Consider the following 16,679-nt stretch of genomic DNA (forward strand, 5'->3'; position numbering starts at 1 on the left):
TGTCAGACGACCACAGATCATTGCCCCCCAGAAACACTTTGTCACTGGAGACTGACTCATGTATGACATTTAACAAATACAGTTGTATCCCGTGACACCAAATTGATTTCTGTTATAGTTGACGATGTTTTATATGAAAACTTACAATCTGTGTACATCTTTGATATTTTAAAACGCACTGTTTATTATTTATTGCATGAACCATAACAATACATATAAATATAGGTACTTGACATAAAATATTACATAACATTTATATCATCAAGCAGTTGTAGATTGATTTGAGAAATATATTTCACTCAACACAGATTGCTCTTCCTTTACTTATCACCCAAAGTGAAACGAATGATATATAGGAAACATTATATATATTACCTACTAACTTGTCGGAAAATGGTGATAAATGCTTAGAAAAAATTATGAAAAATTAATCATAACAGTAAAAAACAATACATAAAATAGATTTTTCTTGTAAGTCGTGCCCTCTAGCGGTCTCCGTCTCTGTGACATAGGTAAGTGGTTCACAGCGTCGTTATTCATTTGATCTGTTTTTTTTGAATAAAATATTCAAAATGACAAATGACTACACAACTAAACGCAGTCACCGTTGAATGACATCATTGATTGCCTACACTCGCGAATGTCATTGTGACGTCACGGAAACACTTCGTCAATAGAGGGCGCTTGCAAAACACAAGGATAGTAAGGATCGGGAGGGGGGGTCTGGATTGGACGGATATATTTTGCAAACAAATACAGTAAAAACATTCTTGTATAGTGAAGAAAAATGTGACATGGTTATGAGTTAAAGGCTCAAAACACTTTTAATCTATTTCATGACAAAATCGCATACGCTCTTAAAATACGCTGAAAGAGCCAGCCTCAAATACATAGATTAACACCTGTTACAATCACACATATTTAAAGAAACTAAAAAGAAATATGACTTGATACATTACAATGCGAGATCTTGACACTGGTTATGACAATTGTGGATAAATTCAATGAATGGTTCGTTTCAGCTTTCGTTACCGCTGGTCATATCCTTTTGTTTTTATTCAGTTTTTTTTTGAGTGTTTGTCGAAAGGAGATTCTTACAAATGCTCCATGTAAATCAGCTTAATAATTGACCCGTTAACACTTCTGAAGGCATAATATTCCCGCCAACATTTTGATGTGGTAGTTTGTCCATTTTTATGTATTTTTTATACCTACATTCGCAAATGTCATTGTGACGTCACAGAAACACTTCGTCAATAGAGGGTGCATGCAAAACACACATAAATAGTAAAGATTGGGAGGGGGGGTCTGGATTGGACGGATATATTTTGCAAACAAATACAGTAAAAACATTCTTGTAAAGAAAAATGTGACATGGTTATGACAGTTAAAGGCTCAAAACACTTTTAACCTATTTCATGACAAAATCACCTGTCACAATCACACATATTCAAAGAAACTAAAAAGAAATATGGCTTGATACATTACAATGCTAGATCATGACACTGGTTATGTAAATTCTTCTGTACCGGGGGTATATGTAATAATTTAAAAGTTTTCTTTTTTAATAAAAGCTACCTTTTTAAAAGTCTCTATCGGTATTAATTGGGAAACTTAAACATTACCAAACTTTTGTTTTCCCTTCCTTTATTTTTCTCTTGCATCTCCCACAAAGAGTATAAAGATTAATACACAAGTAATAAAAATAATAATAAAATATGTTGAACTTGCCCAATAATATAGTAGTACCAAACTTTAAGTGTTAGTTGGGAAAAACAATCCATAATACTACATTGCTCTTGTCAATTATACTAATAACACAGCGAAACATTCTCTCAATATTCACCTTCTCTCACGTTAATGAGTAGACCGTAGAGAATTATAGCTCCACGTTCTTTGGTGTACCACTCGCATTCATTGTTGTTTATCTTAGGGTCAAAGACAAAAGTTGCGCCGACTGTTTGCTTACCGACTCGGTAGCTATGTGGACGAATACATACTTGGAACGACGCTTTTGCGGTGTACGTTTTCCCTGTTTTGCGGTCTCTGTAGCTATACATAGGAGAAAATATTTCATATGAGACAGAAATTGTTCAGAGTCGTGCTTGAAATGGGCCTCGTGTGATGTAAACAACAATTGTGAAAAAAAAACAAAAACATTTTATAAATATAGAAACGTACCGAAAGGGTTTTGAGTATGCTTCAAGTCCAGCGTATCTAATCGTTGGTGACAAGAATATGTTCTTTGTGTCGAATTTATGCGGTTTCCAACCATCATGATAATGACCTTCGCCTTCTTTTATCTGTTTACCGCCGTAACCAACATCCCCTGTAGATATATCAGAGTTGATCAATCAATCAAACAAACGAGTAAGGCAACATTGTTAGTTGTAGTTATTAATATTGATGTATTTAACTTCAATATTTCAACAACAAGAACACATGTTTTGTTTAGTCTTCGTGTTACCATAGTTATTAATTCTCATAAACTAAAGTGGATTCAGGTGTCACATACACTGTGATGATAATGATGAAGTAAGCAGGCGGGAACCAGCAAACGAAATAACGTAGTTGTAAGTTTAGGTCTCAGAAGCGCCTCGTCGATAGAGGGCGCGTTAAATTGAATGTCATATATTTGTCTACCTGCTATTAACAGTTCGCCAGTTTTGAGAATGTCACTGACGGTCTGGGCTTGGGTTCCGTGATATGCAATATGCCATTTATCAAATACCTGCAACGCATCTACTCTGGATTGATGTACACTGGAAGAGAGAGAGAATATCAAAGCACATTTGTTACAAAGTAAGCTGGAACAATCCTACATATGAGCGGTACGCAGTTGGCGTAGATGGACACGATTTCAGAAGAAAAGTTTTATTTACTAGAAAAATGCTATAAGTGGAACTTACTTCAATGCAAAACGGCACCAAGTGATTGGAATTCCGTAAACCATTCCAGGTTCTCCACGTACGTAATAGAGGGCGTCACCTCGACTTGTATGGCACTTATTACAATAGCACAAATCGAACTTTGGGTTGAAGAATTCCTCTAAATAAATAAAAAAGTAATAATAATATAATAAGTCGGGAAGGATTGCTATTCACTGCGTTGTTTGAGCAACTAAAACACTACTAATAATATTGAGTGGTATAACATTGTATTTTAAAAAAAAAGACGAGCTAATAATACTGGACGCAAAGAAGTGCAAATTATATAAAAAAAAAATATGCATTTTCAACCTAATTCTAAAACCGTATTTTTGTGAATATTTGAAGAAAATCAAAATGATAATCATGCAAACTCATGTGATATGAGATGTCAGTACCAATATAAGACAGTTTCAAAGCTGACAAAATGACCATGATTATTTGTTATAAATAATTTCAACGTGTTCCTCTCCAAAATTCTTATATTGTATCAGTGCAAAACTTATTGAAAACGCCATGGCCCACATGCTTTGAGTTGCCAGTTCGTATGGTTAGTAGTTAGTATTTACTACGACGACTGAAACGCGTTTTCTGCAACAACATTTAATTCTACGATAAATCATACCATATTGTCCTAATTATACTATAGTACTCAAAGCTATCTATATTGGTTTTAATACACTATACACCATAGATAGGGTGTCTTTAAAGATTCACTTACTCGGAATCTTCAGCGTGTCCAGATATCGTTTACACAGATCCATGTATTCACATTGAGGTTGAGAACTTTCAAAACCAATATCTGGAAATATATAGGAACATACAGGTGAAAAGTAGCCTGACAAGATCGCGTGAGTTGCACCCTCCGCGGTGCAACAAACCTAACACAGTAGGGTCTGATGCCGTTCGGCCGGCGAGGGCGCACCTCACGCCTACGTGTCAGGCTAAGGTGACAGTGGACTAAACTTATAAGCCTGTGGTGCAATGCCAAAGTTTATACTGTGATTATTAAAGAGACAACATGTAACTTTGAATATGTTTGAGCATATTTGAATAACCCTGTTTAATATTGTATTTTGATAAAAAAATATATGATTTATTATTTAGTGGAAGCAAATATAGCAGTATTCTTTTGATGAAATAATAAGATACAGATGCGCATGCGCCCCGGATTTACCTATACATATGGGTATATTAATGAGCATACGCAGTTACATTTCATTATTGTACCGAAAGTATACTGCTATGTTTACTACGAAATCTATATTACAATAAATAATACCATATTGTTGAAGCAAGATCCAAAATTATTCAAACGAACTCAAAAATATCAAAGATATCGACACTTAAGTGTAAGTGATTTGTTTTTCTTGTGAAAGAATACACTTTACTTGTGACATTAACCCGTATACTGCCGTAGTAAATGGACATAACCCTGGGTAATCGGTTACTATAAATAGGACTTACCCTGTTTGGTTAGGCGGAATGGTTTCAAAGCCATCACGGCACGGTCTGCCGCTTCTCTTACATACACTGCTGTACTCTCTGAACACTTCATAATTGCGTCCATGGCTGTCGCGTTTTTCTCAATCTTAAGACGCGAGGCGTCATGTTGAGCTAGTTTCCATACGATATTAGCCGCGTGTTCTTGTTCTATTTGTCCACACTTCTTCAACGTCTGAACAACCAAATCCATCACGCCACATTCCAAGAACGTGACCTTGTTTCTTTCATTGTCTGCCAAATTGGATAGCCCTTGCACCAAATCCACAACGTAGTATCCACTCTCGTTCCCTCTGCAGCACAAATCGGGTGAATCCAGGGCTTTTCCCAACACTTTGAAAATATGTTTGACCGCTTTGGTGTCAAATTCCACCTGGTCCATCTTCTCTGGATCGGAAATATATGACAATGTCAGCGCGGCCACCATTACGTACTCTTTATCATCGGACTTCAAGAAGGGTAGCACTCCGTCCACAGCACCAGAGTCACTGAACGCTTGGTAGTTTTCAGCTGGTCGCGCGCAATTGTGGAGGATATTCAACGATGATAACACAGCAAACTTCACTCTCTGTGAATACAGAATTTAGTTCACGTGTTAGTTACACGTGATGATTTTCACGGTGATGATGTTAACTGATACTAAAACGATTCACTATGTACATGTCCTGACTTTACGTCTATATGTGGCTTTATTATAAAAAGATTTTATTTCCGCTTCTTTCGCTGATTGCTAAATGCGCTAAATTAAAACCCAGTAAATATTCAAATTAAACCATAAATTTTGTTTTCCTTCAAGCTAATAATTAAAAACCTAGTAAGCGCTGCAATTATACGATCAATGAACATTTCGCCTTTTGTCCTATCTATGTGCACATAACACAGTACATGAGTAACATTCTACTTTATTATGCTTTTTAATTTAAGCTTCATGTTGAATATTCATCACCAAATATTACAATCGGGGGGGTCACATCGTCAGATTACGATTAAGATTATACCGTAAAAATGTGGTTATACCGTAACAACACGGATACAGATAGTGGTGTGGTTAAATATCGTAACGATAGTCGGGGGGTTATTTCGTAACAATACGAATACGATAGTCAGGTGGCTACGTCCTAACAATACTATTACGATAGTCGGATGGTTACGTTGTAACAATACGATTACGAAAGTCGGGTGGTTACGTCGTAATAATACGATTTCGACAGTCGGGTGGCTACGTCCTAACAATACTATTACGATAGTCGGATGGTTACGTCGTAACAATACGATTACGACAGTCGGGTGGTTACGTCGTAATAATACGATTACGACAGTCGGGTGGCTACGTCGTAACAATATTATTACGATAGTCGGATGGTTACGTCGTAACAACACGATTACGACAGTCGGTCGGTTTAGTCGTAACAATACGATTTAAAAACTTGATGTATTTTCATTATCATGCACGAAAACACTGTAAATCTTAAACGATGTTAATATGAAGCAAATACTACTGGAAAATTACATTCTGAATCTGTCACCTCAACACTGAGCTGATTCCCGATACGACCACATTTGCCTTACATGGTCGGTATGTGTATACGTCCTCCATTAGCTGTATTTTACTGGGTAGCTGGAATTACTGGTTATTTTTTATGAATAGTATTTTCACTGAATTTTTGATCAGTTGAACGCAATATAGTATTTTCACCGGGTTTTATTTTTTACTGGTTCTTCGCTTCAGGGAAAATAAATAAATTCCAAATGAAGATAAAGCGCTTTACAGTAGCCTGAGTATGCGTCCGAGTGAACCCGCCGAAGAGGGCGTATTAACTCACGCCACAACCTTTGCATATACAAAATTGCATTGTGTGTAAAATACTTACTTCCTTTTTAGACTTTTTAAATCCATATTCTCTGAGATCACTGAGCAGCAACGGTATCAATCCCTCCTTGACAAGTTGGACGCTCATCTTTCGACTAACATTAGTGTAATTCCAACAAGCTATGCGGACATTAAATAGGCCTGACCAAACATCCTCCGATCGCAACCTGTCCGGGATGGCCAGAATTCTTTCCGTCAGACTAGTGAACGCCCGAGCGGCATCAAGGTCGGCTAAATGGTCCCCGAACTGCTCTAGCTTCTCGTGGTGCTCACGCTCATCAATGTACGGTTGTATGATGGTGGTTTTGATTTCAGTCCCCGCCGTTGGGATGTCGATATCACATGTATTAAGCAAATCAATGGTTGATCGCATCCCCATCATAACGGAATACGAGTTAGGTGCGTAGGTCAGTTCCTTGTGCTGTTTGTTTCGGTCCCGTTTTCGGACAATTGCGGTTACTGGTCTGTTGTGTCCTGTAAAATGATTTTTAATATAACAACAACAACAACAACAACAATAATATGCACAGAGGGTTTATAAAGACTTAAAGTTCCTCAAATGTTTCAGATACAATTACAAACAATTTAATGAAGTACGAAAATAGTACGAATAGTACGAAATAGTACGAAAACAGTGCAGACTCTGCTAAAACAGCCTATTTTGATCCAAAACAATAAAATGGTGGCCTGTCGGTTCAGTTAAAAAAGAACATAGTGTAGAAAACTGACTAAAACTTGCGTAATCTGATGCCGCCGTTAATCTCGAGAGCCTCGATATTACTAATATTTAGAGGGCGCCCTAGCAGGATGAAGAAGACACGACAACTCACCCATGATGGTAATTTCTTCGGCTTCTCCATAAATATCCACGACACCACGGTAAGACCCAACCGTTACGTTCTTTACTACATTGGGTAGCCGTTTACCATTCATATAGAAGTGTAAAGTAGTGCCTTCTTTACGTATCCCAATAATATCACCAATCTGTGTGTTAACATACGTCGACAATCAATGATTCGTACATCTGATTTCAACACTGGCTGTACTCGATAGTACTTTGCATTGCATGATGGATTCAACTTATAAGATTACAGTATTCCTCACTGAAAGCCTGGACATTAACCAATAGTATAGTATAGTATAACCAATGGTACAAAACTTGTTTATTCAACTACTGTGGTTAAAAAGTCACAAATGAGGACACGGAAGGAGCACTACTCACTGTACTGTCGTCCAAATCGTACTCCACTTCCTGCAGCGGAACTCCGTTTTTCAATATATGTTTTCCAGACCACAGGTAGGTGATACCTTCTTTGGATCTGTATATGGAGGGTAACGACGGCAGTGCGTTTTGATTGAGTGTCGTAATTCCGATTTCGAACGAACCTGCCCACTTGGAATTCTTTCTGTCTAGTCTCACGTCAAACGGTTTGCCATCTTGCATGTTCTGCTCCGTCATAACAACACCGAAGTTTTCCGTCTTTTCACCGCTGTCAAAAGAAAAAAAAACACACATTCAAACTTGAAATATCAGCATCAAAACTGCCAACTACTCACTGAATTTGACTTTGTGAGGATTGAGAAACCTTGATTTTTCGTTTCAGAGTGTATACTCACTCTTTTCTGACGGCTCTTTTGCCTCCACATGACACATCAGCATTGTCGCCACATACGGAGGCTAAAGTATAGTAAGTTTGATGAGTTGGTAGCGGAAACGAGAAACTTCCCACACTTCCCTCTTGGTTCTCTGTTAAACCTGAGTATAAAGCAAGTGGAATTTATTAGTTTGTGTTTTTGATAAAATAAGAATGGTTTGCACAATTTAAATAATTGTTCGATATTACATTTTGATACAAACTTTTAGTGTGTATTCGACGAACTATTATAGAATCTGCGCATCCGTTTCAGATTTGCCGATAATTGAAGAAGTACAGGTAAATAACAAAAAACCGTATTTTCAATATATCACCGCGTTGCAGCCAAAATATTACTATAATTTACGATCTTTTTTATCAAGATGTAATAACAAACATAAAACATATGCCCATAAAGGTATCCGCATTGAACTCGAACTCAAAGACGTTACATAGAGATTTATTGGGTATTGGGACCACTAGTAATATATATTTGATGATCCGAATTTGTGCTATTTATTAAGAATTTACACTAAACGTCCAAATTTACAATGATTCTAGTGCGTACAAGGTTGAAGATTGTTTTAACTTCCCATTCAATCGCATGTTCGAATTTCCCTCGAATTTGCGGATTGCACTTGAAAATCTTCGCCCCTTAGTTTCCGTAATATGTAGATGACTGAACATTCAGACCATCAAATATTTCACATAGTAATAGTTCCCAGACATGTGACCATGATATGACCTCACAGTGTACAGTTCACGTACAAATATGGATAGCATTTTGATGGCTTCATACGTTGTAGAATACACACTGTTGCAGTTTTGTTTGAAAGTGTAAGTGCATTTGAATTAATAGTGCGTACCAATAACTCAATGCGCATGTCCTGTATTTGGATAGTTCAAGTTACCTACTCAAAACTCTACAATGTATGTAACCGAATACTTAATTCAGCGATGTAGTATGCATTTCCAACATTAATTTGCGATACAACGAGCTATAATTTACAACGACGTTATAGTATATATATATAAATATACATATATATATATATACATATATATATATACATATATATATATATATATATATATATATATACATATATATATACATATATATATATACATATATATATATACATATATATATATATATATATATATATATATATATATATATATATATATATATATATATATATATATATATATATATATATATATATATATATATATATATATGCTTCAAACAATAATCAATAGACCATTTTCTGTATTCTCCTTCCCAGAGATCCTTGCGGCCAGAACACCGAAAGTATATGGGAGATTGCATTTTCTGTTCACTGCGAGATCCCGCGTTATGCATGAAGTCAGTCGTCAAAAAAAAGGTAGTAGCGTAGACTTGCATACAGTCCCTTGTTTATTCGTTGTTGTGTTCTCAATAAAATATAATATTACCGCGAAAGTCGGGTTACCGGTAACACTAGTCTAGTCATAGCGTCGTAGTGGCGCCAAAACGACAAACGCGAAAGTAATGTCCTATACACTTTTATGAAGGTCAATTTTGATGAAGTAAATGTACCCCAACGTCATTTTCCCTCTCAAAGATCGATATTTCGACATTTATTATCAAACAAACTATATAAAAAACTCTCATCCATATTGTGGAATATATTATGGCAAATTGCAAATGAAAACAATCTCACAGCAATAACATAGCTAAGATATGCTTCATATGAGAAATGTACGGTGGCTCATTACAACAATTTCTCCAGGTACACTGGCGCAAATGGAAAGAGTTCCTTTTCTAACCCCCACCTCTAATCGGCTCTAATCCTAACTCCAAACCTCACCCTAGGCCCACCAATTCAATTGCATATGCCCCTCTAGATAACTGCAGGGGTCTTTATGAGAGGCATATGCGCGGTGGTCGTCGCGCAGCGCGTGTTCGAATTTCATGTAAATAAACAATGTATTTTACACGAGTTGTACGTCGCTTTGAGTCCCATATCGAACAGGACGCGGCGCGACGACTGCCGCCCTTTAAGTTGGGGAGCGCTGGAGGGTAGGGATAGGGTTAGATTTGGAGCTACAACTCTTTCCACGTAGATACATTGTTGTATTTGGCCACTAGAAGAATGGATTTGATGCGTGCGTTTTTATGTCCGACACAGCACAACTGTGATTACATTAGCACACCTTTGTTTTATGAAACTTAGCAAGCTCCTGTTATGAGCAGAAGAATGAACGCGATGACTGTGGGATGAATTTGCCGGGCTGTTTGTTTGTACGTTACCTCCACTAGCCATGTAGGTCATTGTAATATTGCAACCACCGGAGGTGGCGCTCGCCATGACGCTCAGCTCAATCCCTTTTGGCAGGTTATCAAACGCAATACCAAGGTCACGTTTATCGCTGGTTTTAAAACTGAGAACAAAAGTATAGTGTGTTAATTTTCGTGATGTCAGATATTTCAATTCATCGTTATTAATTATTGAATAACGCAATTAGTATTGTAATTTCATCGTGTGTTTGAACGTCAGTCCCCGACTCGAGTTTTACACATGCAGCCACAGTCAGGTGGCATCGGTGGTTTCGCTGGTGTATATGATAGAGGGACTTCCCTCTATCCTCAGACCACTAATTTTTTTAGTGGTCTGAGCTCTATCATATACACTCAGCGACACCACCGATGCCAGCTGACTGTGCATGCACCCACCTCAGAGTACCTTCGTCTAGATCTAAGAGCATGAAGAATGAATCTTGAACTTCACGATGATGTTTGACGTTCGGATATTTGCCATGCACTTTGCCATCGTGATACAAAAATCGATTTGATATATTCCATCCCCACGATTGTGCTGTTCTCCCGACCAACGCCACGTATTTGGGATCGTTGATTGGCGCTTTGGTTGTCCCGACACCAATCACCGCGTGTGACCCCCTCTCCGCTCGTATCCATTGTATTTGGAACAAATGTACACCAGTTTTGTACAATCGTTTTCCCCTCGCGGCATGTGTTCCCGTTGATCCGTCTGCTAGCGTCGCGGTGGTTCCGCCCTGCACAGTGAACTGCTTAGAACAGTCAGTCTCATCCCAGCCATGGTCCATTTGAACACTCGTCGGATGGTCTCCAAGGAAAATTTTATCAAAGAGTGTGTCAGCAAGATTACGAGGTTCCTTACCTCCGATCCTCTGACCGTGACTTGGACCGACATCTAATCCCATGTCGAACAACCTATCGGACAGGCTCTTGGGAGGATCTACTACCGGTGGAGGAGTAATTTCCTGTCCCTCGCCAATTCCCATAATCATGGATCCCAAGCTACCTAGAGAGGGACGGGACATTGGTGGCTTAGGTTTGTCGGGTTCCTCGTCCGTAAGTCCACATATCCTGTCACCTAAATCTGTAAAAAAATGAATCATAGCTGTCAACAATTAACAATTTGTAAAAAAACACTGAATCCATTATTTACACTGGTTTTATTTTTTTTTCATGCGTATTTCTGTAGATACAAACTGGTCTCTGAGCATTTTGTGTCGTTGTCGATTTATTTTGAAATGGCGTTTTTATTTTTTAGATGATATTGTTCATATTTAATAAAAAAATGGGAAATTGCATTTCAAAACCCATTCTTGGTTTTATATTGAGAAATTTTTGGAAATATATAATATTTTTTGGTGGAATGAAATAATTTGACGTGTTTACGTTTTATTTTGCCGTAGTATTTCTGTAAAATTTATTGTCAGTGACCACATGACTGCAAGTGGTGGCTCTGGTCTTTTTGTGATTATTTTCTGACAGAGCCGATAGAATTTCTTGTTACAATGACGAATGATTTACAACATAGACCTTACTGGACATGCTATTGTGGGTATCCATTTCATGTAACCTTAGTTATAATCCTCTACCAAATTAACAGACAATAAAGCTACGTCAACACCACTGTTACATCCTCTCCTTTTCCATAAGCCAAACGTGGCTACCAGGGTGTCAATAGCTACACAAAACGAGCCAACTTTGTGGTTAGAATATAATCAGAAAAGTTACATTTGATTAAAACTGAATAGCCAAGTCCATTCCATTAATACGAGTTGATACTAAAAATTGCAAAGTTAACTGTTTTTATTCCACTATGAAAACAGGAAAGGGGAATAAAAAGAGTAAATTTTCTCTACAAGGAAACAAAACTGCCTAAAAGTAAACAATGACTTGTCAAAATTTATATCATTATCATTTTTGTCATATGTAATCAACAAAGCATGTTAATTATTAAAGTGCCTGTGAAATGGCTGCTATTTTAACGCCTAAAATTATCAATTGATAAATAAATATTATTAATTTTTATGTTTCTAAGCATGAATTATTTTTTAAGTGAAATCCGCCTCGGTGATCATGGGCTGGTCCAGAATCTATTTCTTTCAAAAGTGTTGCGCCAGGTTTACGTTGTCGGCGTTTCTCTTTAAACCTAGTCGTTTTTTTTATGGACGAGGACAGTTGAATGAATCTAAGGTTAAGTGATGTCAAACCTTTGGATCGATTAGAAACGTGTGAGTACATACACTATGGCTATACGTTTCACTGCAACTGCCCACAACACAACATCTAAAAACTCTCTCTCTCAAAAAAAAGGGGGGCTCAGGGGTATGACTTCCTCCCACATTTTGTCATTTGGTGGCGCACTTTCGGCGAGAGTCGGTAATCCGGAAACAGTCAACCGTTTCACGATAGGTGGGCGTGGCTACACTGCGAGAAATATCCCAAATTTACTTGGATACGAGTAATCATTTTCAGCAAAAAAATCAATAACTACCCTTTTCAGTGGAACACAGATCTAAAATGGGAACGTGAGGGTGGGCATTGCACAGGCACTTTAACATCTGGCAAATAACCCTGTACACACAGGAAGTCCTCTTTATGCAAATTATGTAAACTTGTTTGGAGTTGAATAAATCAGTTCTTAGTACTAGTAGCCAGAGACACTGTCTTTGTTAATTACTAAACATAAGAATATTTAGAATCTATCTTGAATAGTGCATCCGCTATACACCGACAAATGTATTGGCACAGCATAACTTATCAAACATATAAAAAAAAAACGTAAACAGGTAACAACTAAAACTGTTTCAGATATATAAATCTATCAGTTATCTATACAGGGAACGATATTCTACATTGTACACAGGAAGTTGGATTTTCTTTTGTCTCAGACATGTTCCTGTTTTTTAGCAGACAGCCAGAAGAAGGTAGAAAAGAATTCAAAAAAAAATGTTTTCGTCGTCATTTTTTGTTACAAGCTAAATTACGTCCTTATATAGTAAGGTTCCACGTCAGGGGCGATGACAAAATAAAAAATATTTTTTTTGCCCATTTTGGAACCAAAAACTCCCATTTTTGGGTCAAAATTCAAAAATCGTCCAATCTTTTTAAAATGCATCAATTTACTCTTCTTGACGAGTAGAGTTAAAAAATATATAGTTTTTGGGATGGGTATAGTTTGACAGTTCATCTATGAATGTCGTCCTTTGCAATATACACAAGCTCGTTGAGTAGTAAATCTCGAGTTGGTCGATCGATGGGTAGATTCATTTTTCTCCTTTCTGCTGGCTGTCTGTAAGATCTATGTTTACATTTAGTCTGGTGACAATATTCGTCGTACGATTCGACCAATGAGAACTTATGTAACAACAGTCGTGGTACATTTCGACCAATGAGAATTGGTGTAATAATTAACAATTCTTAAAAAAGAGACAATGCAGTGATGCAATTCATTTTTTATATAAAAAATAAAAATTCTAGTAGTCGATTTCCGAAAGCATGCACAAGATATTGCGCTACTAACGGACAACATATTCTTTCATTTTGTTTTATCTTTGTTTTAAATACCGATGCATGCAGGGCGGACTAGGACCATAGCTGATGCCTGCAATGATTTACACCTACAACTCGGACTTTGTCACGGTTGACGAGAGCGAGGCTATGCAAACACCATTTTCACCTATGACTTTCTGACGATTGACGAGAGCGAGGCTATGCAAACAACATTTTCACCTATGACTTTCTGACGATTGACGAGAGCGAGGCTATGTAAACACCATTTTCACCTATGACTTTCTGACGATTGACGAGAGCGAGGCTATGCAAACAACATTTTCACTCTGGCAACGTTACCTCGCCACAACGATTCCCACTCTTTGAACGGCCGTCGTGTCACTTATATAATTGTTTGTATTTACATTTTTCACAGAATTCATACATTAATAAATAGCTCCTTTATACCTAATGATTGCTTTTTACCTATGTAGTACAACTATGGCAAAATGACGGAGATTGAACGCATCATTCCTATAAATCGCGCCATCTCGTGACAGTGCGCTTCTGTGATGTCAAAATGACGTATTGGGTGAATGCAACGCCGTTCAAATCGACATCCGAGTTTCGTTGTGCAGTCGCTCATCATCTAAAATATAGTCTCAAAAACAAATGTTCATTGATGGAATACGGATCAAAACGATATCGACGCTTTGAATAGTCTTCATGTCACCCATTTACGTCATTGAAATGCTTCGTCTCCTAGAGGGCGCGATTTATAGGTAAGGAGTAATAAAGTTGTTCGAGCAGAGGTACTCTAGAGTTTGCGCAAAAAGACTTTTAGGATTCGAAATTTGACAAATATTACATTATATTCAAATAGCAAAGTATAAAATGGACATGGCTAAAAAAAACTATAAAAACAACTAAGAATATTTGATATTTTGAGCTAAAATGTTTATCAAATTAAATGAAAGAAAACTAATAAAAAATGACGAGGAACTCAAACGTGTTTCCAAGGAAACACTGGCTATACTATGTGATACCCCCATGGTGTAAGGCCCTATCATTGCTACATTTAGATTATAAAATTATATTATATAAAATTAAGGTTCGTAGTTTTAAAAAAAAATCGGACTTTCAAATAGTCAGTCATAGAACATTTCGAGAAATTCTCATTACAGTCAACAATCCGCGTCCAAGCCTGGAATCCAGCCAGAATGGTCTATTATTCGTACAGTACAAAATGTAGTAGTAGTCTTATGATAATAGACGGCATCTAGTCTATCCGCGTCCATGTGTAGACTAACTTCAGTCGGTATGATTAGTTTTTTGTCACTAGTTATAAGTGAAAATGATTAATGATTAAGTTATATGTGTCTTCATCGGTGAATACACATTATTACCACGTACTTCAACAGTTCACACATACAATAAAGGATGTCAGTCTAGGGAATGTGTTTCGTACGTGTATGTCAATTACTTTTCAGTATTGCCTTAAATTTCGAGAATTGTTGCATATGAGGAAAATCATCCACTGTGCAATTAAGTCATCATTCACTAGCAGCTGAGTCATCTAATGTACAAGATAAATAATGACGGTACGACCTTTATCCTATATATATCAAATTTCCTCATAAAATAGACTTAGTTAACGCGTTTAACTGCCGCGTGTTTGTAACCCCTTACACGTACAGTGAGACAACATGGGCTCCTAAGGCGGTTCGTCCTTAACGACTGAAGATTGCAGGTATGTAAATTGGAGGTATACGAACTGTTTGTCACGCAACTGGCCCAATCGATATTCCAATACACCTTATCACGCGATCTTACTGCCTCAGAATATGTTGCGACACCATTTCTGGCTGGTAAATTGTTTGTGTTGCTAAGTAACGTGTCACGCAGATCTCACATCCCGGCGGCGTTTGGCCCGCGAAGCAGATCCTGGGAATACGCGCTTGTGGGGGTATTCTGGTTGGAGTAATAGCACATACATGTACTTGTGGTAGGTCCCCCCGGGGGGGGGGGTCACTTCCATGAAAATGCAATACGGATATGTGCCGCCCGACTGAGGTGTCATTTCACGTTTTTTTTGTTTAGAAGTGGGTGGTCATTTATCAATATTTTGGTTTAGAAGTGTGTAGCATTTATTTACTTTTTCACAGGTCCTTTATATTCAAAGCCAGATACCGGAAATGGCTGAATAAAATGCGTTGCCCGGATGCGCTCACTGGGTGAGCTGGGTGTTTTTTTTGGCTGAAAAAACTTGTGTTTAGAAGTGGGCATATAAATAGAAAATAATGGTTTAGAAGTAAGTATGGTTTACGAGAGGTAGACTGCACACCCTTACCCACTTAATGTGGAAGTAGCCCCCTGGGTGGTAGGTGTCGACAGAGAGTGAATATAACCGTCATAAATAGAGACATACATACCTGCACAGACTACTCACATTACGATGAACGTTCTGCCCATGGGTAAAAAAAAACACGCGTACATGTTTGTGCATTGCAACAGTTCCAAATATTTCTATTCCTGTGTGTCCTAATCTATTTATAAGCAAACTTCGAACACAAAAAATTCTACTATTTCTACTCATAAAAAGGGGGAGAAGAGGGTGGAGGGCAGCGATATATCCGTCATTCGCAACACGTACCTCCCCACGTACCAGGTACTACGCAACAAACTAATGGCACCTGTACTGCCGTTTGTTCGACCTAAAAAAAGTCACCAAATGCACGCGCCGGGCAGGCACTGGTACACAAACTTCGTATGTAATTAGTACTCACTTTGACCGATGCGATCCATGCTTTTTTAAAAACACAATGGCGCCAAACACTCGCAAAACTGTCAGATGTGCAGGTTGTAACGTGCTATTTCTCTGGTAGCAAAGTTTTAAATGTTTCCTACTTCCGCAAGTGACGTAGGGGTTA

The 16,679-nt window shown here is 37.7% G+C and overlaps 1 protein-coding gene across 1 annotated transcript; it reads right to left on the reverse strand.

Moving 5' to 3' along the window:
• Positions 1 to 106: 106 nt before the first annotated feature.
• LOC102805285 (neuralized-like protein 4) lies at positions 107 to 16,629 on the reverse strand. Its single transcript, XM_085497902.1, has 13 exons — positions 16,536 to 16,629; positions 10,657 to 11,344; positions 10,234 to 10,364; positions 7,918 to 8,056; positions 7,523 to 7,790; positions 7,131 to 7,284; positions 6,302 to 6,774; positions 4,395 to 4,998; positions 3,649 to 3,729; positions 2,910 to 3,048; positions 2,644 to 2,762; positions 2,182 to 2,329; positions 107 to 2,052 (listed from the first exon to the last, which is right to left on the reverse strand). Exons 1-13 carry the CDS (start codon positions 16,552 to 16,554, stop codon positions 1,836 to 1,838), a joined length of 3,180 nt encoding a protein of 1,059 aa, XP_085354028.1. The 5' UTR covers positions 16,555 to 16,629; the 3' UTR covers positions 107 to 1,835.
• Between the last annotated feature and the right edge of the window lie 50 nt (positions 16,630 to 16,679).

The sequence above is a fragment of the Saccoglossus kowalevskii genome, chromosome 4 (genome assembly GCF_978046115.1).
Source record: "Saccoglossus kowalevskii chromosome 4, keSacKowa6.1, whole genome shotgun sequence".
Lineage (NCBI taxonomy): Eukaryota > Metazoa > Hemichordata > Enteropneusta > Harrimaniidae > Saccoglossus > Saccoglossus kowalevskii.

Bases quoted from the DNA above. Each gene is read 5' to 3' on its own strand.
- LOC102805285 (XM_085497902.1), bottom strand. The intron at 7,791-7,917 runs GTGAGTATACAC...TTCTTTTGACAG, and splicing joins AAAAGAGCCGTCAGAAAAGA to CGGTGAAAAGACGGAAAACT. The intron at 7,285-7,522 runs GTGAGTAGTGCT...GTTAACACACAG, and splicing joins ACGATTTGGACGACAGTACA to ATTGGTGATATTATTGGGAT.